Here is a 26010-nt window from a genome sequence, read left to right on the forward strand (position 1 = left end):
AGGTAGGGGATGGTATTTATTTCCCAAGCAAATCAATTAGAAAAAATATTTGTATTTCAGTAAATTTATTTTTTTCAATCTTCAGCTATAAGAAGGCTTTTCCATGAAAAACAATCTGATTATTTATGTCTCACTATTTAATTATCTAATGTTATATAAATAGTCACATACAGAATGAAGAATCAGAGCCAGGCACATTATAGAAAAGAATCTATGACTTCCTAATCTTGCCATGAGTAGCAAGTTATTCTAACAGTTTAATCATGGAATTATTCAAATTTGCTCTGTTAACAAATTGAAGACTTTCAATCAAATATGTAACATTGCTGAAATGAAGAAATATTTCCAGTATAAATTGGACTGAACTGATAAATCAATGCTTTCTCCTCTTCAGATTCAGATTTAAAATGATGGTTGTTTTTCCGAGCTGCAAGAAAAAAAGTTAATTTTTAAAGAGATCAGATGACAAAATCTTCAAGAGACTATTTTATAATATTTCTTCCTGCAATCAGCATTATTAAGTGGGAAAATATCAACAAGAAGAGAAATGCGACTGCTCTGCCTATAGAACAGCCATCTTTTTTTTCTTTATTTCTCTAACAAACTTATTTTCCAAAAAAAAAAAAAAAAAGAAGAAGGAAGGGAGGAAGGGAGGGAGGGAAATGCTTTACAAAATTTCCCCAAATAAAGCAGTGCCCGATTTATGGCACAGTCGCCCATGGACACAGCAGCTGTGCTGCATTCGCCCTGCAGCATATCTCATGCTATGCTCACTCCGCAACTCATTCAAATACTTATCAAGTGGCTATGTGTACACAAGACTTGATACACAGTCTGGCGATGGAAATATAAATAGAACAGGTCCTAACACTCAAAAAGTTCAGCCTCGTAACCACACAGAATCATATGATAAAAATGTTTTTATGGTGTATGGTGTACCATCACTGGATGCTACAAGAGTAAAAAGGATGGAGAAACTGGTGAAGCTGAGGCAGACGGAGAAGTGAGACATTTTCACAGGTAAGGCAGCATTATGAAAAACCAGGAGGCACAGTGAGAAGTCTGGCATGATGAAAGCTGGCATGTGAGGAGGTGAGAGCTCCTAAAGCTCCCAAAGTCAAAGTAAATACAGGCTCTTACGGCATTTTTAGAAAGAAGAATGTTGGAAGATAAAGACCACATAGACCAAATGCCGCGTGACTACTACTGCAGCAAATGCCGCCCTGCCACTGCTGCCCTCATTCACTCCACGCACACATAAAAATGTTCCTTTGGACTAATACTGTATATGGGATACTTTTTTTTTTAATTTGGAGTTTTTGTCATAAAACCATCCACTCAGCTCTGCATGATTCTAAAGCAGAGTGAACTCAGTAGGAAGTACCTGACTTCCCAGCAATGGCAGGAGAGTTGATAAAAACTTAAAGCAAGCTTGGAGATGGAATGAAAGCAAAGTTCACTGAAGTCTTTAAATGGCTATACCTCACCAAAGTGATCTCTATCCTTTACAAGTTGTTTCTGTACCTCTGTCTTACACAGCTAGTCTCACTTAACGTCATCGATAGGTTGTTGTACTTCTTTTAAGCACAATGATGTGTAACAAAACCAATTTTTTTCTATCAATGTTATAATGAAATGACTTCAAAGTAAACAGTGTTGTTCAAGGACCTGCTACACACAGTTCTGCTTAAATTATAGGACTTACTGTACCTGTAATGCTCAACTAAGAAATAAGCATCTACAACCAAATTCTCGATTTTTCCCACAAACATAACACAGCGTGAATATGTCTGTGTTTTCATCACCAAAAAGCAGGCAGAGTTTATTTGCTTTCTCCAGTATGCCAATGCCTACAGAGAGGTAGCCTTAAAATCACAAATTGGTGGGTATATATTCAATTTGTATCGCTGTCTTGGAAAAGTAACATCTAATTCTCAGACACTGTTATAATTAAAGCATTATTCTAAGAAATGGAGAGTAATGGGGAAGAATCTAAATTAAAAGTATCCAAGAAGAAAGAGCTTGGTGTGGTAGTCTGCACCTGTAGTCCCAGCTACTCAGGATGCTGAGGCAGGAGGATCCCCTGAGCCCAGGAGTTTGAGGCTGCAATAAGCTATGATCACATCACTGCATTTCAGCCTGGGCGACAGAGCAAGATCCTGTCAAAAAACAAAACAACAAAGAAAAAGAAACAAAAAAAAAAACTCTCAACATTCTTCACACTATTGTTCAAGAATTCTGCCCACTGAAGCATGCATGATACTGTTAATTGAAGTAACTGTCCTGGTTTTATTAGAATACCTAACATCTCAACTTTAGGGCTTTCACATTATTTAACATTTGTATTATTCTTTAAAGTTAAACCTATAGAACTTACAAAACATTTATAGAGCAAAAGGGTAGGCAAAAGTTCAGATGAAGGCAATTTTCTTCAAAACTACCCCAGAATAACAAAATTATGTACCCTCATATTACCTTCATTAACAAAAAACTCTGCTAAATAAAATGCAGTTTTCACAGCATTAGGTGCATGGGAAATGCCATCCAAATTCTTCCACTCATAAGGTGCTTTCTCTGGATGCCACTGGACACCATATATTGGATACTTATATCCTGTAAGAAGAACACAAATTAGTAAGTACTAAGAATGGTTTAAGATGTTACTTATAATGAAATTGGTTTATGTCTTATGTAAAACATTTTATAATTCACAATATCAGACAAGGTAAAATTGTACATATTCTCTCAGACACAAAATAATTTCCATTCATACTCAATGTGAAAATTCCCAGTAATGTATTTCACTGATTAGCAGCCTTTTACAATCTGTAGGACGATTTGCTTTTCGAGATACTCATAGCAAAGTAGAAGCTGAGCTGAGGAATCTATCCCTGTCCAAAAGTCAGATGCACATTTTATTGGTGATACAAGTGTCTTCCGCAGCGGGTCTCTTTCTCCCCTGTCTTGTAGCATGCTTTCCTGTCCTCCCATAATGACTTATTCATATGAGCATGAAGTATGGCAGCACTTCTGGTATCCTTTTACACCCTGCCTGAACTGCCTAAACTGTGCCTCTCTCTCAGTCTACGGCATGACTGATGACTTTGTGGTATAAATTTTTAAAATATTTTTTAGAAGTTTAAAAGCAGACATAAAACAAGAAGGGACACAGAGCTGTTGACAATTATCAAAGCTGATAGACACCCAGGGTTCATATTACTCTCTCTACGTTTACATACTCATGAACAATTCCACAATTCAAAAAAAAAGTGAATATGTGTAATAGTTACCTTCAGAAAAATGTACATATTTGTCTCTTCTTCAGATGTGCCTTTCCTCATTTTGATTTGAAAAAAACAAATCTCCCCTCTATTATTTTCTGCTTTGGAATTGTAACCATGACCACCATCAGAAAGTACTTGGAGAAATGAAGAGAATTAATGAAAGAAGAGATATCTAGGGGTAAGAGCACTGTCTGTTCTCATCCCAGTAAGCTTTCTGACTAGAGAGAAGGCCACAGAAGGGAAACATTTTATCCCAGTTTTGTGGGTATTCACGAGAGGAAACACCCGCCTCATGCAGCTCCAGGCACTCAGCTCCCTGCCTCCCCCACTTCCGTGTGACACTGCCGTTTTTCCTCTCTATTCTGGGACTACCTGTGAAGCTACCAGCAAGAGACCCACAGGCTGGGGGACTAGGAAATTAACTGATACATACAATTAATTGAAAGGCAGATCTTCTAGTATATTGGATATAAATCCTTTTTATGATTTAAGACTTTTTTTTGTCCTCAATAATGCTTCATGCATTGGAAAATATACATATATATAAGAAGTCTTCAAAAAGCTCATGGAAAATGTGTATTATGAAAAAAATTATGCAAGGATTTCAACATTTTTTTGCACCAAAATAAACTTGTTGTAACTTGTATGAACGGGATCCAGTATGAGGCACTAAGAAGGATAAGACATCAGTTTTAAAAGAACCTCTGTAACAGCAATATGAATTTTGCTAAAATTGAAGGCAGAAAAAACAGCAAATTTATGGTGAAGCTTGGATGGAAGAATGGTGAAACCACTGATGCTTTACGAAAAATTTATGGGGATAATGTCCCAAAGAAATCAGCAGTTTACAAATGGATAACTTGTTTTAAGAAGGAATGAAACAATGTTGAAGCCCTCAGGGCAGACTATTCACATCAATTTGCCAGGAAAATACGTATCTTGTTCGTGTCTTAATTGAAGAAGATCGCAAATAGCAGAACCAATAGCCAATACCACAGACATCTCAGTTGGGTCAGCTTACACAATCCTGAATGAAAAATTAAAGTTGAGCAAACTTTCCACTCGATGGGTGCCAAAACCATTGCACACAGATCAGCTGCACACAAGAGAAGAGCTTTCAATGGACATTTTTAACAGGTGGGATCAAGATCCTAGAGCATTACTTTGAAGAACTGCCACTGCAGATAAAACATGGCTTTACCAGTATGAACCTGAAAACACAATCAAAGCAATGGCTACCAAGAGATGGAAGTGGTCCAGTCAAAGCCAAAGTGAACTGGTCAAGGGCAAAGGTCATAATGTTTTTTTGGATGCTCCAAGGCATTTTGCTTGTTGATTTTCTGGAGAACCAAAGAACAGTAACGTTTGCTTTTTATGTGTTTTCAGAAAGTCAGCCAAAGCTTTAGCAGAAAATCGCCCAAGAAAGCTTCACCAGAGTCCTTCTCCAGCATGACAATGTTCCTGCTCATTCCTTTCATCCAACGAGGGCTATTTAGTGAGCATTTTGATGGGAAGCCATTAGGACCTTATGGTCCTGATTTGGCTCCTTCTGACTTATTCTTGTTTCCTAATCTTAAAAAAATCTTTAAAGGGCACTCATTTCTGTTAATAATGTAAAAGACTGCATTTGACATGGTTCAATTCACAGGACCCTCAGTTCTTTAGGGATGGAGTAAAAGGTTGGTATCATCATGGGCAAAAGTGTCTTAAACTTGATAGAGCTTATTTTGAGAAATAAAGTTTACAGTTTTTATTTTTATATTTTAATTCCATTTTTCCCACAAACTTTTTGAAGTCACTGACATTCAGTAACGAGTGAGATTTACTCTTCTTTAGTAAACTGCATTACTAAAAGACCAGTGCAGTTTCCTGAAAACTAGGAATCATGCCCTGCCTCACTGATTTAGACAGAAGTATCAAGAGTGGAAAGAAAATATGGAAATAATAAAGCATCTCAAGTGTTCCTATTTTGGAAGTGGGAGAAATTTTTCAAATGAGCCTGGTATGGAATAGGCAAAAGCAGAACCAACATGGAAACTGATTTCCTAACTTTCAACCCAATATTCTATCATTTAAATAATTAGGCATTCATTCAACATCTATGAGCCCTAGAAACACAAAGGAGAGTAAGATACAGTTCCTGATCTCAACGAGCTTTTCGTCTAGAGGGATGACAGAACAAGAGCAAATACATGCATTAGGAAACATTCCCACATAGCACAAAGCACCAAGGTTGTGGAGAAGAGGAATAATGGTAGAAAAGGCCTCTAGGGATGACAAGTGGCCTGGGTTTTTCGAGATGGCTAAGAGTTCATCAGGAGAAAGGAATAGGGGAAACGCGGAGCTTTTCAGAGAAGAGGAAAGCACATGAGAAGCAGGGCAGAGGCAAGAAATATGGCTCTGTGGAAGGGCTGTGTGTAGCAAACAGGTCGTGCAGGGTACAAGCTAGAGGTGAAGGCAGGGAGAGGGCATGAGGAAATAAGCTCATAAATCTAGACTTCATCCTCCAATGCAGAGGAGCCACTAAGGAGTTTTGTTAAGGCAATACTATCAGACTGGTACTTCAGCAGACCACGAGTGGGTGGCTGGAAGATGGGTTTGTGGAAGCCTTAAGAGGCTGCTGCTGCAGCAGTCCAGGTGGCAGGTGGTTAATGCTGATGTAGCAAGGTACATCGGATTGGGAGGAGGAAATACTTCCAAAGCCCTTCCACTGTCCCTCCCACCCCTTCAGCCCAGTGAGAAGGACTCCCATAATTATTCATCACCCCAACCTTTTCTTAGATTTACCACTGAACAATACATTGTTTCTTTTTTGCCAAATTTTAATCATCATATAAATGAAAACATACAGCATGTATTCCCTTGTGACTTGCTTAACTCAAAATTGTCTTCATGATTCATTCAGTGGTACATGCAGGTGTGTTCACTGATTTTAATAGCTGTATAGTATTACTTATCCTTTGCACTACTGGACTTTTGAGTTGTTTTCCATTTTTTTGCTGGTATGAACATAATGTCACATAATGTCACATACATTTCTATGTACATGAAATTATTTCATTAAGGTATTTTTTAATCAATGAATAAAACTGCCAGGTAACAAAACTGGAAAATGTTTGATTTTACTAAGAAATGCCAAAATGTTTTCCAATCGTAAGTGCATGACAGCACCCGCTGTGTGACATCCTGGGTAACACTAGTTATCAGCAGGATTCTTAATTTTGCCAATCTGATGGATATAAAATGGTTTTTTTTACTTTGGTTTCCATTTGCATTCCCTGATCAGAAATTACACTGAGCAACTTTATCTCACCAAGCCATAAGTGGAGAGGACAATCAAGTTTTCTTGGATGGTATCCATTCAAATCTCATATCCCTTTTTTTTTTTTTTTTTGAGGCAGAGTCTCACTCTGTCACCCAGGCTGGAGTGCAGTAGTGCAATCTCGGCTCACTGAAACCTCCACCCACTAGGTTCAAGCAATTCTCCTGCCTCAGCCTCCCAAGTAGCTGGGATTACAGGCATGTGCCACCATGCCAGGCTAATTTTTATATTTTTAGTAGAGACGGGGTTTCGCCATGTTGGCCAGGCTGGTCTCAAACTCCTGACCTCAAGCGATCTGCCTGCCTCGGTCTCTGAAAGTGCTGGGATTACAGGCGTGAGCCACCATGCCCAGCCCTCATGTCCATTTTTAATAAGCTATCTTTTCTTCTTAAATCATAGCTTTACTTTATATAAGCTAGACACATATCCTTTGTCAGTTATATGCATTACAAATAACCTTCCCTTTTTTCTTCTCTGTGTAATTTTTTTTTTATGAACACAACTTCTTCATTTGATTGAATTCATCAATCTTTTCCTTTACGGCTTGTTTATATTTTGTCTTCAAAACTCCTTCCCTTAAACAAGATCATAAAGACATTCTCATTTATTCTAAAACCTTATGGTAGTGTGCCTTTCTCCTTAGGTCTTTTATCCACCTGAAAAAAATTTTTTTTTAATATGGAAAAAAGAGTCTGTCTCTGTCCTACTTTTTCCCACTCCTTCCAGAGTTCTGGTTAGGTAAGTTAGAAATCACTTTACCCTCCAGATTCCAACCTTTCTTCTGACACATTTGGCATTTACATTTACATGTCTGGCTGTGTTGGATTCTGAATGTTTCCTTCACATCTATCTACTATTCTAGTTCACTAATTTCTCCTCAACTGTGTCTAACCTTCTGATTAACATGTCTACTGAGGGTTTTATTTCAATTATAATTTCTTCCTTTTTTTTTTTGAAACAGTCTTACTCTGTCGTCCAGGCTGGAGTGCAGTGGCACAATCTCGACTCACTGCAACCTCCAAGTAGCTGGGACTACAGGCACGTGCCACCATGCCCAGTTTTTTTTTTTTCTTTTTTGTATTTTCAGTAGAGACGGGGTTTCACCATGTTGGCCAGGCTGGTCTTGAACTTCTGACCTCAGGTGATCTGCCCTGGCCTCCCAAAGTGCTGGGATTACAGGCATGAGCCACCACACCTGGCCTCAATTATAATTTCTAATAGCTGAATTTGGTTATTTTCAAATCTGATTGTTTCATGCCTATATTTTCAAGCATTCTTCTTTCTTTAAAACTTAAAATATATTATACTTTATCTCATAATACTAATATCTAACATTTGTGCAGGTCTGCTTCCACATCTGTTATCTCTGCAATTCTCATTCACAGTGCTTGCTTGTCCATTAGTAGTATTTTGGCTGTGAAGCACTCATTTTCCTTCAAACTTCATATATTGAAATTCCTTGAAGCCTGGGATGAATGTCTGGTCCTTTCAAGAAAACTATTTATGTTTGCTTCAGCCTCACACGTGAGGGCATTACCAGTCTGAGGCAACCTTGAACATAATTACTTACTTAAGATTTGTCCAACTTCCCAGTTAGTATAATGCTGGCCACACTAGAAGAACAGCCCATCATTATAAACACTCAAGGCTTTATTCACTGTCCCCCACCCCACTCCCTTAGCCCCAAAGCTCAGGATGGGCAATTCTCCTTGCCATTCTGTAGGGGGGATTTTAGGTGTATTTTGAGTTCACCCTTACATTGCTGGTATAGCCACCCAGGTCCTGCTCCATGAGATACTATTCGTATAGAGAGTCCTGACTTTGTCTCAAGTTCTCCTGATTCCGTAATAACACTGGTTTAAATATTCCACTCAACTCTTAAAATTTTGGACCTGAGTATCTTTATTTCCTTGCCAATTCATCAACGTATTTACTATGTTTTTCTCTATCACCCACATTTATTTTGTTGTTGGCTGGAGGAAAGTCTGTCAAGGTATTTAATCTGCAATATTGCTAGAAACAGAAGTCACTTTCTTCATTTCTTTCTTCATCCTCGCCCCTTTATTCTTTTACTTTTCTTCTTCACCACTCCATTCAGGAAAATACCCAGGAAAACTGCAATTAACTTGAAACATGGACAAAACATGTCTCCTGTCTCCCAAAATGCCCTAACACCCATCTTCAAGCCCCAAAGTAATATGATTTTATTGATGAGACATATAAAATCAAAATTTAAAAATACAAAATAAGTGAAATAAAGTATACATGTTATAGTGATATACCTTCCATTGTTGAAATAAACTCGATCTCGCCATCTGTATTTGTAGTTAAGACATTGAAAAACTTCTTTAACTTTTCATTCATCGTAAAATTCTAGAATACGAAAATAAAACAAAATGATTACTTCTGCAGTTATTCTAAACATATTAATTTCATTGTGTAATTAGTATACCTTCATGGAGAGGCTCCACTTATGGAAATTGGCAGTCAGAGGTTCTACTGCTAATGACAGCAACAACTCAGTAGGAAAATTCTGGAACATTCTGCTGTGCAATTGACCTGAAATAATTTAAGTACAAGAGAAATAATTTAAACACAAAAAAATAAAATCCACTGAAGTCACTTACTGCACCCAAAGAGAAGCCATTATGAAGACATAATCAAGATGACTAAATGATAAGCAAAACACATCATTTCCATAGAAGTATTCCAATCAAGTCACAAAATGTGTTTAACATAAACTCAAATATGCTCCAGCTATAAGTAACTTTCTTCTAGAATTTTAACATGAATAAGTAAAATTCTTCTGATATGAGTATTGGCAAGCTAAAGAACAGGCAGGGAATCTTAACTAGATTTCCACAGACTATTCTGAAAAACAGTTAAAACTTTCCATGGGTGTATGTATTTGCCCAGGAAAGGATCCAAAACTTTTAACATATTTTCAGAGGTATCTGGGACAAACAAATAAAAATACAAACAATGTAGAAAAGAACATGAACCAAGCCAGAAATTTTGACTCAGTAAACAGATCAAAAAGCAATATATCTTAGTGGTCAACCCTGAAGGTTCTGCACAGACTCAAACACCAACAAACAGATTTTGAAAAAAAGAAACTGACGTTTTCAAGGCGATAGTGCCAGTTGTTTCAAACCAGGCCCCTTATTCTTGCTAGAGACTTCCCTGAAAACCACAGCACCTTGAAACACTCCTTTTCTGTATAAACCGGGTTCTGGCAACACACAACCAAAGTACTCTGACCTAATACATGTACTTCCCACCAGGTTTTTGCAATTATTAAGTGAGACAATGGAAGAAAGAGCTTTCAAAAGCATAAAGCATTCTACAAGTTTTCAGTATGACTGCTACCTTCCTTGCAAAATCCCTATGAGAACAGAAATAGCTGGTGGCTTCAATTCTAAGCATTCGGAGATCAAGTAACCTACAATAATCATTATCTACTTATACAGTGATATCATTAAGAATGTATCTGGTCTTTGTCCTGGGTTCCTGACAGGAAGCTTCTAAAACCCTTGGAATTCCCGGAGTGATGGAAGTATTTTTGTTATGCTAATGTGGTAATTCAAGGTGGGTCCCTCAATTATTTCAGGATGAAGACTAATCATCAGAAAAACTAACTTCATGATTAGAAAGTTGAAACTTCGAGCCAGCCCAATCAATCTCCAAGCATGAAAGAGGGGCTGGAGATTGAGTTCAATCACATAGGCAAAGATTCAATCAATTATTTCATAATAACGTTCCAGTAAAAACTCTAGACACCAAAACTCACTGGAGTTCCTGGTTGCTGAGTAAATATAGCGCTTCCCGGTAGATCCTCTAATCCCAGCACTTTGGAAGGCCAAGGTGGGTGGATCACCTGAGGTCAGGAGTTTGAGACCAGCCTGGCCAACATGGTGAAACCTTGTCTCTACTAAAAATACAAAATTCAGCCAGGTGTGGTGGGGTGCCTGTAGTCCCAGCTACTCAGGGGGCTGAGGCGGGAGAATCCCTTGAACCCTGGAGGTAGAGGTTGCAGTGAGCCGAGATTGCGTCACTGCACTCCAGACTGAGTGACAGAGAGAGACTCTTTCTTAAAAAAAAAAAAAAAAAATCTTATTTAATTTTCACAAAAAAAAACCCCTAAGGGTTAGACCTTTTTGCAAATGCGGACATTGAACCTCAGAGAGGTAAAATGATTCCTCAAGGTCAAAGTGAGAAAGCTAGGAGTCAAAACCAGATCCCATTTCACAGTTCTTCATCACACACAGTCCTGATATCACTAGAAGCAATGAGTTATTAAAATTCACAATTCCTTAAGTCATCCTCATAAATGAGTACAAGGATGGTCATTCACATCTTCAACCTGTGTAAATAATTTAAATGCTAATGTTATAAGCATTTTTTCCTTCAGGGAAAAGGCTAAAAAGAAAATAAAAATAAGCACTTTTACTTTCGTATTTGCTACTTACTAATCCTGCCCAGCAAATACTTTTCAAAGGGTTGAAAAGAGTACTCTTACCTCCAGTGAAGTTCAGCGGCATTGCCACGTCAACAGTATCTGTGGCAGTTAATAAGCACTCTCCACTAATCAGTAGTGAAAGCTCTTCAAATCCAAGGCATGTGCCCCACACAGGAAAATAGTCTCCATCATCAAAACTCTTTGCAAGTGGAAAAAGAGAAAACTAAGTTTATTCAAACTTTTCAAAATAAAAATTAGCCATATCTTTTGTCATAACCAAATAGGCAGCTGAGTTACACATGGATTTCTGAAGAATTCTCCAGGATCCATAAGTAGGCTATCATTTAATCTCTCTTCAGACCAAGCTCCCACACAGGCCGGAAAACATGAGCTGTGGACACACTGTATATCTTGACCCAAAGACTATAAAAGCCTACAGATTACTGACCTTAGCTATTAAAAGTTTGAAACAAGTATTTCAAAGGCTAAAAACAGTTATTTAGGGAAATATTTAAGGGGGATTGGTAAGATACTAGGGCCAGCAAGATTAATTTAAAAATCACTGTTAATAGTTGAGGAGAGAAACAGTAAAGGTTTGAGCTATGGTACAAAGGCAGTCCCACTGTGAACATTACAAAGGAGTAGTCAGAGGCTCAGAAGCTCTGCTTGACATGGAGTCTATGGTAACTGTGAAGAAAGTTCAAATAGGATTGAATGAGTTGGGAAGAAGAACAGATTTCAAGAAGAGGTGAGAATTAATAACATAGAAACAATGCCCATTAAAAAAAAAAAACAAAAAACAGAGGACAGAGAAAGACATCAGAATGTCTACACTACATGAGGACATGGTTCACATCAACAAGCATCAAAAGAGGGGCGGTCAGCAGGGCTCTGAAGGGTCTCTGGAAGCCCAGGATTAGATGAAGCACATGGAAAATAGGCGGGAGCAGCCAAGAACAGGCACTTCAAAATTAAAGGTATGATGAGGCTAAGGGTAATTTTGAAGGGAGCATTACCATCTGCTTAAAAAATGAACTACTCACACAAAAACTTACAAAAACCCATCTGGAATAATAAGCAATAACTGATATTTACCTGTATGGACAAGTTATAAAATATTTTGGCCACTTTAGCATAATCTGAGCGTCTGAGGTCAACACTTCCTCCAGGGAAAAGGATTCTGAAACAACGTTACATAAATCAAATAGGGTGTATTTTGTCACCCCCGACCCATACACACACAGAAAACAATCTTTTTATTTTAAAACAATTTTTCTTATTACATATGCAATAAGATCCTTGAAGAAAATTAGAAAAGTAAAGAAAAAAGAAAATATAAAATATTTACAATCCCAGCCATTCAGAAACTACAGCAGTTAACAACACTTTAGTGCATATTTTCCAAAAACTTCTTCAAAAAATTTATTTAATGAAATAGAGTGTGGGAAAATTAAAAGTAAATAAGTAGGGGAGGGGCAAGAGTACACAGAGCTAGACATCAAAGACAGACAAAATTCCAGGTATAGCCAGGTTTAAATGAAGGTGATCTGTGATGCCAAATCAATTGCAGGTCCATAATTATGGGTAGGTTTTAGCTCACAAATAATTTAACTATAAAGAACAAGCTGGTCATAAAAATATATTTAAGCTAGAATTAAATTTCTACAAGAATTTAATTCTTATCACCCTGAGTCTCTTCAGAAATGTGCACAGTATTAGAACATTTTTTTCAAGAAACATAATTACGATTCTAGAAAAAGTCTAGGAAAAGAAGGCAGTCAAAAATATTTGATATTATTTTACACACTTATAAAGATGAAATATAGAAAAATATTTTACCATGTTTTTATATCAACTTTTGAAATTAAACTTTAAATTTAAAATTTATAGCAAGGTCTTGAAAGAACCAAGGATATTCAAAAGAGGTAAGAAAAATGGTATTAATCATATTAAAAATTTGAAAATATTTAAATACGAACTTGAGATATGTGAAATATCACTTGTGAGATTGTTGTCATTCAAGAAATATATTCTGTTTCTTCCATGAGCTAGACTCAGGACTTGCCTGGAGAGACAAACGTGAGTGGCTTTTGCTGTTAGGAAGATCACAGTCTGGTAGAAAACATATAAGCATCTGTGTGGGAGAATATCTACCACAAATTCAAGCAGAAAATCCCACAATTAAAAGTGGCTTAGTGAAGGCTCATTAGCATTCTCTTTCCATTAACTATTTTTTTTTAACTTTTACGTTTTGCATCCCAGGTCTCCAGGTTACAGACATTAACTTAGTATTTAAAAAGCTGCCTATGACCAAATATGGTATGTCTAACCCCACACTCCTTTCATGCAGCAAAACCTGACTGTCCCTCCTGTATGACAAACTCCTTAAAGCATGGCTCTGTCTTTTCGTCTCTGCATTCCCCTGCAAAATACTATGGCGTCCACTGCATAATAGTGACTCAATAAAGGTGCTTTTGAAGTCACATTAGAATACGGCTCATTTTCTGGTGACACTCAGAGATATAAATAAGGCCCCTAATTTAACCCACTTTGGAGTGCAGCTTTCAGTGACTACATGAGAGAGAAAAGGGGCCTACAGGAGCAACAATTAGTGGCAATGCAGAAAACAAGTGAGGAAGATAGACAATGGACTACTTTTGCTGGTTTGCATGAAGATATACTGAGCATCTGGACAGGCTAGCTCCCAAAAGTATGTATTCCTGTCTACACTGCTACTTGATTCAGATTCCTCTCCAAACAGGAATGCAATTGGGGAGAGGGTGGGAAGAAAATGAAGTGATTCGAAAGGTCTATTTTTGAAGTTCTACTATTATATTCTAGCCTAGACTTAATGATCTTTGTCCATGCCAAAGTACCTTGCACACAGCACATACTGGGCATTGTAAATGTTTTACTAAATTGAACTGATCTTATGGTAAATATTTACTGAACCAAACTGAACTGAAGGCAAATAATTTTCTAAACATAGCTTTTTAAAAGAAACAATAAATTAACATGGCTTTAGAAGTAAAAATAATAAAGCTCTTTTTAAAAAACATTTTACAGTAAAATACTTCCACCCTATTCCCAATCAGAAACGACTACCATTAAAATCTGCTGTGTTGATTTGGTAGAAATATGCATATTTCTTCACCCTACCTTTAACAAAAAGCAAACGGGGTGTATGCTATATACACCATCACGTGCCTTGCCTTTTTCACATAACACTATCACATTGTTCATAGGACAATGGTGATCCAAGTCAGCATCTACAGATAGCCTCATTTTTTAATTCCTGCATAGTATTCTATTAAATGTACATAGTCTGTTTTATTTAACCAATTCTCACCTGATGGACTACTGGGTGACTGTCAGACAATACTACTAATACAATGCATAGATTTGAGTCTAAGTCTTCATGCAAGGTGGGAATACATTTATAAAATAAAATTCCTCCTCAAGTTCCCAGGTCAAAGGGTATACGTGCTTCTAATTTCAATAGGTATTGCAATATTACCCCAAAAAAGACTACCTGATTTACATTTCCTCTAATAAAGTATGAGCACACTTGTTTCCTCACAGGCCCTGTGGAGTATAAGCAAATTTTCTGATCTCTGCCAACATGGTAATTAAATGTTTTTGATTGCTGTAATTAGCCTTCTTTCCTAAAATTAAGAGTAATGGTGAACATTTTTTTCATATGATTAGAAGTCTTGTTCTGTGAGCTAACATATCTTTTGTGGTGAAACCAGCGGACAGAACATTTTTTTCCAATTTACCTGAAAAAAAATCAACATCCTCAGACTTTGGACTTTATGGGGTTTATAAAACCCCATATGTGAGCAGTATGCCACGCCATTCAAGGTAGCTTCAAAACATTTAAGAAAAGCATTAAAAGAACAAAGATTAAGTCACACATTTAAAAAAATTATGTGTGTCTACTATGTAACAATTATACATTTCCTAACCTGCCTCTTCCTCTTTTGAAGGACTTTTGCATCTCCCAAGAAAATAAATCCTATAAAAGAACTCAGAACACTAATACTATACCACTCTAAGACAGTTACATAGAAATATGTATAATATTTATATGATTTCTTTTCAAAAGCAGACATATGTAGACCACTCATATACCGTATGAAACCAATGCTGCCAACTTACCCATTAATAGATTTGAAAAGTATTTCATAGTCTTTCTCTGGAAGATCCAGCCTGAAAACAATAAAACAGTTATTGTTACATTTGTGAAACTTAGAAGTAAACCTCTAAATGAAGTCTCCACATTACTTTTAAAAAGCCAAATAAAAACTAATTTTTAATTACCAGATAATATTACCTCTCTACTTTTCTAGAGGCATTTTTGCAAACCACTTGAAAGCCACATAATTCTATCCTTGTTTTGCTAATCAGACAACTAAATATGTTTTTCTGTGATCTAATGTAATTTAATATTGTGAAGTATGTGTTAGTATGCAAAAACAGTAAAGACTATGAGATTTGGCCACCGGTAATTTCTCTACTAACCAAGAACTACAAAAAGAAATGTAAGAATATTCAGTAGTTTATGTAAAGACTCCTTTAAATAACTTTATTTATCATGCCTATTTAACTACAGGCAGCTCTGGCAGATTAAAAAATATATAAATAAATGCCAAGTCTCTGCCTGATCCCACCCCAACAAACTAGTTGCAACAGTCTAGGGACTACTCTGCATTTCAAAGTCAGGACAGTTCACATCTAGTCTGAACTGAGGACTACAGAGAAATGACTGTAGAACAGCCTAACTGCCCAGGTAATTACTCTGAAAGACCCTTGATCAAACACCCCTTAAGGGCCTCCTAACAATCGCCATATTATTGGTGACTTTATTCCCTTTCTCCAGAAAAAAAAGATGGGATTAATCTATGACATATGGCGACAACATTTACTAAGTCACAGTAAGATAGCTGCTCTCCCAAAAGTTCAATGAAATGCAACGATAAGGGAAGAGAGCACCAAGTTAGTGAAATCCTTGCAAGAACTCTCCCACATTTAGCAGCCTTCTGTTTCTGTGAGAGAATAAATGGTACCTGTCCTCTCAATCTGCCCTAAAAGAAGTAGACTTACGATTAGATGTCAACTAGTCCATTTCTGCCCTCAAAGAAGTTTTAGGGGGAGGTAAGGTCCCTCACACCCATTATTAACTAGACACCTGTGATATCCAGAACACAGGCTGTGTTTTGCCAGCAAACAACTCTGGGATCTACTCTAAGTCCAAACAAGCTTTGCAAGTCCAGGTCTTTCACAAGTTCATAGTAATCTCTTCCTGGCAGACAGCCACAAAGCAATGGGTGATACCAGAATGGTGCTTACCATGGTCTTAAGTGGAGAAAATACTGACAGGTAGCCCTGCCTTGGGAAGTGATAGGGAGGTGAAATATGAATCTACATGTACCCAGTATTCTGCCAGTCTAATCTCCCCAGATTGTGGCAACAAAAAGGAACCAACCAGTCAGGACCCAGAATTCTCCGCATGGATATTTAAACCTAAATGGGCAACCACCACCATCAGGGACCAAAATGGATTTAGATCACACAGCTGCACTCCAAGGATTCCTGCCAGCTAGCGGTGCAAGCTAGTTTCAGCCATTTCATTAATTCTAAATAAATGGCTCCCACACTGTCCATGACTATAGTTTTGGTCCTCATTTATCACTATTAAGAGACCTAATTGTCACAGGGGAAGGAGTGTGCCATGTCACAACTCTGGTGCCTAGGGGCGCTGGCAGAGAATACAGCTGTTAGTTGCATGTTGTCAGACATTTTTTGAAACAAAAGTCCCTTTCAACAAGGTATGAGAAACAGTTTACTCTCTCCTTAACTGTAAGGAAATGGCTTAAGCCTGGTGATGATGGCAAACGACACACAGCTTTAGCAGCACGAAAACGATGGTAAGGCATTGTTGCCAATGGGGAGCATTTGCCCCATTTAAAACCCAATCTAGATAACTGTCTTCAAAAGAACCAAAAATTCAGACTCTTACAAAGTCTGATTTGTGGTCTTTGGAGTTTTTTTGAGAAAGGTCTGGCTCTGTCACCCAGGCTGGCGTGCAGTAGCGCCATCTCAGCTCACTGCAACCTCCACCTCCTGGGTTCAAGTGATCCTCCCACCTCAGCCTCCTGAGTAGCTGGGCCCATAGGTGCACGCCACCACTCCCGGCTGACTTTTTTAAAAATTTTTTATAGATAGGGGTTTTTCCATGTTGCCCAAGCTGGTCTCAAACTCATGAGCTTAAGCGATCTTCCCACCTCGGCCTCCCAAAGTACTGGGATAACAGACATGAGCCACCGCGCCCAGCCTGATTCGTGTTTTAAAACGCTGTGTGAATAAAACATGTTTTTAAACCAAAAGCAGCAGTCCATGGGCTCCTGTATGCTACCTCTGAGGAAGCAGGACATTCTGTTTTCCACTAGTCCCACACTGGGCATTTATGACAACCTGAGAGCACCAAGCACCTGAGACAGAAGGGGGCAGAAAGAAGGCAGAAAGAAACCAAAGACATTTCTTGATCTATTTCAGAATGCTTCCCAGGTCTCCCATCTCTTCCTTTTCACTTCTAAACCACAGAAGTTGACTCCCAGCATCCAAAATTCAGAAATGAACATAACATCATCATGATCCAGTCTTACTTTGCATCAGGTAATCCTTCGCAGGCTAGTCTGTGAACTTAGCCCCTATGTATTAGATTGTTTCTACAGGATCGCATGATTCCAATATATCTTAAATGAACTCTGATAATCCAATTTGGAAATTAACCTATATGCTGACAGTCATGTTCTCAGCATCTCTCATAAATACCAATATTCTGCAAAGTCATCCAGTTTCAAAACTCCCATGATTTCAAAACTTCCATCATCCTTATATATTTCTTCCTCCCTGTGCCCTTTTATTAGTCATCATGTACTGGTGATTTTTTCAAACACCTACCTATCATTCCCATACCACCAGTGTAAGCCAAGCCCTCAACACTTCACACCTAGCCTACTGCAACTATCTCTAAACTGGTCTACCTGCCTTTAGGCATTTTATTTTTTTAAAGACTTTATTTTTTAGAGTAATTTCAGGTTCACAGCAAAATTAAGGGAAGGTTAAGTATTGCCTATATAACCCCTGCCCCAAAACATGTATAGCTTCCTCCATTAACATCTTGGGTGGTACATTGTAACACTTGATAAAAATACACTGACACATCATAATTGCCCAAGACCTAGTTTACATTGGGGTTCATTCTTGGAATTGTACTGTCTTCAATTTTTTGGATGAGTTTGAGAAGGACTGGTATCAATTCTGCTTTAGATGTTTGGTAGAATTCACCAGTGAAGCCAGCTGGTCTTGGGCTTTTCTGTGTTGAGAGGCTATTGATTACCACTTCAATCTCTTCACCAGTGACAGGTTTGTTACCTATTTCTTTATGATTCAGTCTTGGTAGACTGTGTGTTTCTAACAATTTATTCATTTCTTCTAGGTTACACATGTTGTTGGCATATAGTTTCTTGTAAGTAGTCTTTTATGAACCTTTTTATTTCTGTAGCATTACAACTAATGTCTCCTCTTTCAATTACGATTTTACTTTATTTATTTTGTATAATTTTAACTTTTATTTTAGATTCAGAGGGTACATGTGCAGATTTGTTACATGGGTATATTGTGTGATGCTGAGGTTTGGGGTACAAATGATCCTGTCACCCAGGTAGTGAGCACAGTATCCAATAGGTAGTTTTTCAGCCCTTATCACCCTCCTCCTCTAGTAGCCCCCAGCATCTATTGCTGCCATCTTTGGGTCCATGTGTACTCAATGTTTAGCTCTCACTTATAAGTGAGAATATGTGGTATTTGGTTTTCTGTTTCTGCATTAATTCACTTAGGCCTCCAGCTGCATCCACATTGCAGCAAAGGATATGATTTCATTCTTTTTTATGGCTGCTCTGCCTTTTGTCTCTCCTGTCTCCCAGCCACACGGTCAGCACTAACATCCCAGAAAAACAGCTTGCATTAAAAAGCGTCCCTGATGAAAACTTTGAAACACTGTTCTGAAGACTCTCTGGAGCCTCTTCCTCAGCTCTAAACCTCTGGTGTTATATGGGCTTCAAATAAAATTTTGTTTCAAAATTAGACATGCTACTAAAATATTAAAGACTAATATCAAAAGCAAATGGTAATTTTGGTGCAGGAACAGTTAATTTAAATGTAAAAGATCATACAAGAAGACAATTCTTATAAATCTAAACCTAAAGCCATTTGGTGGTACAATTCTCTAAATTGTAATATTTGCATTTTATTAGTAGTATTATATTTGAACAGTACTTTTGTTATAATTTTTGATGAGGAATTGTTTGCAAAAACAGGCTGTACAGAATAAATAGTGTTTTGTGTGTGAAATCACTCAAAATGGATTAGATGAGGTGCTCAAAGATTCTAAAATACATTAATTTTAGCTGACAAGATATTATAAATACATATAAAATTGTATAAGACTCTGGTTGTTAGCTCCTTCCAAATGAAAAATATGGGAAGAATTCAGTTCTAAATGAAAATATGAGATGAATCATTTTATTCTTATAGGAACATTTTATCACAAAAATAATGTAGTGCCTTTAAAATTGCAATACCTATAATCCACACTGAAGCAACCCTAATGCATTGGTAATTTACAAAGTTTTAAAACAGAGTGTGAAGGTATTTTAAAAGTCATCTTCTAAAAACCTCCTTCATTCCCTAAGTGTTCTCTTATCCTAATATTATAGAATAAAGCTGGTTAAATTGTAGATTCATTAATTTTTTTTTTTATTTCAATAGCCTTTGGGGTAAAAACGGTTTTTGGTTACATGCATGAACTGTACAGTGATGAAGTCTGAGATGTCAATGCATCAGTCACCCGAGCAATGTACACTGTACTCAATACGTAATTTTTTATCCCTCACCCCACCCCCTCAACCACTTTATTTTACTCCATTACCTTCATAGTGTCTGTGAGGACCACCTTTTCTGGGGTAAAGGAAACTATCATTTCATTCTTGATGTTAGTGCATATGACATACAGTACCTCTAATGACGTTACAGGTATAAGAGACTCTAAGCAACATGTTTGTGTCAAAAATCAGGTGCAATGTTACTGCATTTAAACAATGTAATCATAAAAGAGAAAGCACGAATTTTAGAGATATTAGGCAGTAATTATTTTTTTTTTTGAGACGGAGTCTCGATCTGTTACCCAAACTGCAGTGCAGTAGTGCAATCTCAACTCACTGCAACCTCCACCTCCCTAGTTCAAGCGATTCTCCTGCCTCAGCCTCCCCAGTAGCTGGGATTACAGGAGTGCACTACTGCACCCAGCTAATTTTTGTATTTTTAGTAGAAACAGGGTTTCACCAGGTTGGCCTGGCTGGTCTCGAACTCCTGACCTCAGTAGTCCACTGCCTTGGCCTCCCAAAGTGCTGGGATTACAGCCATGAGGCACCGCACCCGTACACAGCAATTTTTTATACAGAGTAAAAAAAAAAAAACAACACTGAATCATACCTTACTGGTACAACTCTTGCACCTGCAGACTCCAAATACTTTACATAGGATGCAGCAATATAGTATCTTCCATAGTTTTTCATGACTTTATTACGGCATTTTTGCATTAATATTCCTAATAACAAAAAAAAGGTTAGTTTCAAGCAAATTTCTTTTCTTCTTGCTCAGAAACTGAAATATATTACAGCAAAAATATCATATTTTATTATTTCAATCCACAGAATTAAATAGGACGTCTCTCCTCCAAGTCCACCCATAGCCTGTGGGAAAAAAGCAGGGGAGGCTGATCTTAGTTTCAAGTAGATCTATCTCTCACCACATCAGGGAGGCGAAATAAGTCCCCAAAGAAGGCTTAAAATAGCACTTGCAGCCTTCACACAACTGTAGACCTAGAATCCATCTAAAGAATATAGATCCTTAAATTTACAAGGCTGTCACTCTTTTCCCACACATACTCACAGACACACTGATTCCCTGACAACGAAGCAAAGGAGTGAAAACATCTTCCATCCACACCTCTCCAACATTACCTGAGCCCAAGCTATCAATATCTCCCCTCTCCCCACCACACTATTATAATAGACTCTTAGAAGGTCTTGTTATATCTTTTCTTAAGAAACCCCCAAGCTCCAAGCAGCTCCCCATGTAAAAGCAAATCGGATCATATCACCATTCCTATTCCTACAGTCATTCAATATATACTGTTGAATCATACCTCATGCCAGGCAACAAACTAGGTGCTGGGGACACATGACTATGAGTGAACCAAACAAAAACCCCTGCCCTGTGTGCATTAATTCGAGGGTGTAGCAGGGAGGGGAGAATGGACAAACAATAAACAAGATAAAAAGGCATAATATATAGAGTGACGGCTGGTCGTAAGCACTAAGGAGAGAAAGAAGGTAAGGAAGGAGAGCCCATCTATGGAGGAAAGGGCAGTCTCTTCAACACGGTGGCCAGGCAAGTCCTCCCTGAGAAGGTAAAACACAACATTTGAGCCAGGACTTCAGAGAGGTGACAGAGTTAACCACATTCATATATCTGGGAAAAAAGCAATCCAGGACAAAGGAATAGCAAGTGCAAAGGCCAGGAGTCAGGTTTGTGCCTGTCACGTTGCAAGGAATCCATATTATTAGAGCCAGGAGAGTGAAAGCAGAAAGCAATAGGAAAGGACATTAGGTAGAGATAGATCAGCAAGCAGGTGTCACCACTTTGTTTAACTACCTCAGTGGGTCCCTAAACTTTAATAAACTCTGTAAGACCCTGTATGCTCTCCCCCACCCATCTCTCTGGCCTCCTTTTACCAGTGAAACCCAGCCCCAGCACAGTACAGCAACCAGCATACATCAAAACACGTCTGTTGGGTGAGTACCTGTGCCTACTCCTATTCAGCACTTCAGCATTTGGAACACTTTCAGTGTCTCTGTAGGCCACCTGACAGGAAGAGCTGTTGTCTGTATTACTCACTTTTGTATTCCCAGCTTCTTACAATTGGCATTCATCAGGTATTCAGATAACATGTCAAACGCCAAAATTTGTTCAGTAAAACTTTTTCTCCTTACTGGTAGGTAAGATCATCTTCACTAAGGAATAACAAAGTTTGGCTAGGGAACGAAGAAGTAGGAGTGTCATAGGAAATGGAGTGGTACAGGGTACATGCGGTGAGGTACCACAAAGGAGACATGGGGCATCATGGGAGCGCAAGGCTACCAGAAAGAGAAGTACATCAGGGTGAGTTCCACCAACATCTCCCCTTCCCCTGGGCCCACGCATACTCACTTTTCCCATCCCTGGGAAAAGAGCTCAAGCTGTTCTCCCTGTCCCTCAAAATGTGACCAAAATTCCACCAATAATTTAAGGCCATCTCACAACTCTCGTGGCTTGTCATCTTTCAATCCTTTGCACTTCCTAGAGCAAGATTGTGTACATAGTCGGTACTCAGTTAACGAAGTTGTGCTGATCTCAGTCACCAAAAGCAAAGTCCCTTTTTTAAATATTTGACGCAGGGCTACCCCTGATTCTAGGAAAGGGAAAGAATCCCCTCTGCTTTTTTTCTCTTCTCTGGACACACAATATGCAACCTGTTACATTAATTACAGCTTGAGTTAGCTCGTGGAGAATCAAATCACCATGTTAAACAGCTATGAAATAAGTTCCAAATATTAGTAAGCAACCCATTTGAAAACTGGGCACTACCTATATGAAAAAACATTCATCTACTTTCTGTTTAGTTACAGAATACAGTGATAATATTCATAGAAAAAAAACAGTATGAAAGGCATAATCCCACAGCCAAAATAAAACTAATCTTAATATCCACACACAAATTTCTTTGGGCAAATTTTAACCCCAGGATGATTTCTCCTAGGTAGCTTTCCTTGGGTCCGTCTCACATGTGTGTTTTGGTAACACAGACTGATTTTACTATCTCTTTAAAACACAAATATGTTGGAAACGAAAAATTGTGTGCTGCATTTTAACACCAAATAGAACCTACATTAGGATATTAGCCACTGTTGTCCTCTGCTACTGAACATGACAAAACCCAAGTTATACCTTAATTTCTTGATTTTATATTACAATGCACTGGTATTTTAAATACGCCATCAATACATTTTGATGAATGTAATGCATGTACAGAATTTGTGGATGTAAATGAGTAAAACTTCCCAACTATGTGCGAAAAAGAAATGTTTTATTTTAGTAGAAATTCCTAGCTGTGTACAAAAAAAGAAAATCCTCAGGATTCTTCATGGTGCACCCTCCTCCCTCCCACCTTCAAGAGTCATATTTGTCTAAAGGAATGAATAAGGTACCTCAACCAGGTACATTTCAGTACGACCCAAATGGTGCCCAGCCCGGGTTCCTCCTTGCACCAAAAGCGAAGCACATCTGGCGGTTTTTCCCAGCGGGAGGTGCCAGCTGGAGCGCGGTGGCGGGAGGCGCCCAGCGCCAACACCCAGCCCCTCCCCGTCTGCTGCGGCCCCGCACAGCCTCCTTACCGATGATGGGCTTCTTGGCGGTGTCGCCTTGGGGTCTAGACAGCTCGAGGCTCGCCGCCCCGCAGAGTAGCAGGCCCAGCACGCACAGCAGGCGGCCCGGGCTAGCCATGGCGCTCGCCGCCTCCCGCCGCCTTTCAAAAGCTCTGCGGGCGGGCAGGCGGGGGCTGCGGCAGGGACACCTCGCGGCTGCGCACTCGCGTGGGGCTCCTCTCGGCGGTGCTCCGCAGCGTGGGCCTATGGGAAATGTAGTCCCGGCGCGCGCTAGGCGGCCGTTGGGCGGCGGTGGGCGGCGGTGGGCGGCTCCGGGAGTGCGACCGGCGCTGCGCGCCCACCCCAACGCTCTGTCCCCGGTCCGCGACCGCAACCCTCACGGGCCGCCTAAGCAGAGACTCTGGAAACGCCTGGGGCGGGTACCGGGTGGTCTCCACGACCTTCCCGTTGAACTGTTACGTCGATGTGGCCTTCAGTCACCCGTACAAAGCTGGGCTGGCCAACCCAGGTCCTCGAGAGGGGAGGTTGGGTGTCCCCGGCCGAGTTAGGTAACCAGGCAGCGGGGAGGCTGGCGGGGGATTCTAGAAGGCGCCTGAGAACTGTGCGCCAACCGCACCGCCCCTTTGAAGGTCGGAGCCCTATCTCCGGGAATGGTGACAACGTTCGCTGTACGGACAGCCTGTGCCTCTGAATGTGAATGTCCACACTTGCTATCTGGGGGGTCCCGGCATCTGTAGGAAGTGAAGAAGACGGGACGGCGATATGAACACATGCACAGGCGCATCACTAGGGTCAAAACTGGGCCAACTCCGGGAGTCTACTTTGAAGCGGGCACGCCCAGGCCACGCCTGGAAACGGCGTAAGCTTCCTCTGATCAACCGCGGTCAGTGCCATCCACCGACTACCACTAAGCCTCTTCACCGGGGCAGAAAAGATGACTGGTTCCTATTCATTAAAACTGTTGTGATTGTTCCTAAATACATGGATATATAGCTTGTACTCAGTGAAAGTTCCCATCTATAAGGGCCAACTTAAATTCAGAATAAAACAAGAATATTTGAAAACCTACTACATCAGTGCTCAGTATTACAGGTGAAAACATAAATTGGACAATGTCTTTTTCACAAGAGGTTTAAATTTAGTAAGGAAAAAAGGCAGAAAGCGTGACTCGTAGAGACAACAGGAACAATTTTAGCATATTGCAAGAAGAGTAAATGCAGTGAATAGTCTGGTTTAACAAGAAAATAACGCTTCTGTAGAAGGGTGTGGTGAGAGGTAAGCAATAAAGGATGTGATGAAAGACATGAAAGGGCCGAGCTGGTTTTGAGCATGATTAAATAGACAAGTAGCCTTGTAAATATGAACGTGTGGTGCCAGAATAATTGACTATCCACATAGGAAAAATTTTGTACCTGACATTACACACAAAAATAAACTCGAAGTGAAGTGCATATGTAAATATGAAAGGCAAAATATTATACTTTGATAAGAAAATATATAAATATATGTTCATAACTTTGGCTGTTGGAAGAGTTTCATAAAACATTAAAAATAAAAATGTTAATTAAAAATTGACTAAAAATTTAAGTTAAAGCACAAACTTGGAAAATATAGTTATAAAATATAAAGTATTTCTAAAATATGCGAAGAAATAATAAGAGCAATGACAATAGAAAAATGGAAGAAGAATGTGAAAAGCAAACCAAACTTTCTGTAGTCATCAGAAAAATGCAAGTTAAGATAATATGTCACATCCATTCAACTGTGTAGAAAAACAGCCTGTTTCCTGGCAAGAGTGACACCATCTTGAAGCAAAACTATCTTGGGGACTGATGTTTGACCCACAGCATACCGAGGTGTTCTGCAGCAAAGGTCTTTAAACAATGCTCATAACATATATAACCCCTCATAAAGATGCTTATCTAACGTCCCCAGTGATCACAATAGTCTAAGAGCTAACTAGTTGCACTTGTCTTTACCCTAGAAGCTTGCTAAATAAAGCATACTTTCTGGAGGGCAAGTGTAGGGGTTGCTTCTGTTTGTCTCTACTAAGTGTTTCTTTCTGAGAAATTCAATTGGTCAGCCTCTTTGGTCTCCCAGCTTCCTCCGTCTTTGGAAGCAGGTTTCCGTAAATTGACAAAAATGTAAGCCTTTGATAATAAGTCAAGGATGTAGTAAAATGACAGTTCTCTGCATTTCTGGTGGAATTGTAATTATTATAATTATTTTTGAGAAAAATAATAAAGGGGAAGATCTACATATTCTGTAACCCAGTACTTTCTGGATGTAAGTGTGTACCTAGATTAATGTGTGCCCATGTGAACAAAAAAATATGTGTAAGTATGCTCTTTGGAGCTCTTTTTGTAATAGTAAAATATTAAATGTAAATGACCA

At 38.9% G+C, this 26010-nt stretch overlaps 1 protein-coding gene and 1 long non-coding RNA gene across 4 annotated transcripts; one reads left to right on the forward strand and one right to left on the reverse strand.

Annotated features, from left to right (window-relative positions):
- Positions 1–48: 48 nt before the first annotated feature.
- Positions 49–26010, reverse strand: GGH (gamma-glutamyl hydrolase). Of its 2 annotated transcripts, XM_002819122.5 has the most exons (9): positions 23626–26010; positions 20624–20738; positions 15227–15277; positions 12161–12245; positions 11126–11264; positions 9059–9165; positions 8889–8979; positions 2476–2613; positions 49–427 (listed from the first exon to the last, which is right to left on the reverse strand). In XM_002819122.5, exons 1-9 carry the CDS (start codon positions 23732–23734, stop codon positions 306–308), a joined length of 957 nt encoding a protein of 318 aa, XP_002819168.2. In that variant the 5' UTR covers positions 23735–26010; the 3' UTR covers positions 49–305. The 2 variants fall into 2 exon arrangements, with proteins under 2 accessions (XP_002819168.2, XP_024107222.1); XM_024251454.3 differs by lacking the exons at positions 49–427; positions 2476–2613 and adding an exon at positions 7642–8731.
- LOC129061023 (uncharacterized) lies at positions 13247–19216 on the forward strand. 2 transcript variants are annotated; one of them, XR_008527974.2, is made up of 4 exons: positions 13247–13775; positions 17624–17743; positions 18570–18599; positions 19057–19216. It is a non-coding gene; the product is annotated as an uncharacterized LOC129061023 (long non-coding RNA). The 2 variants fall into 2 exon arrangements; XR_008527975.2 differs by lacking the exon at positions 17624–17743 and having other exon boundaries at positions 13250–13775.

Source organism: Pongo abelii, chromosome 7 (assembly GCF_028885655.2).
Source record: "Pongo abelii isolate AG06213 chromosome 7, NHGRI_mPonAbe1-v2.0_pri, whole genome shotgun sequence".
Lineage (NCBI taxonomy): Eukaryota > Metazoa > Chordata > Mammalia > Primates > Hominidae > Pongo > Pongo abelii.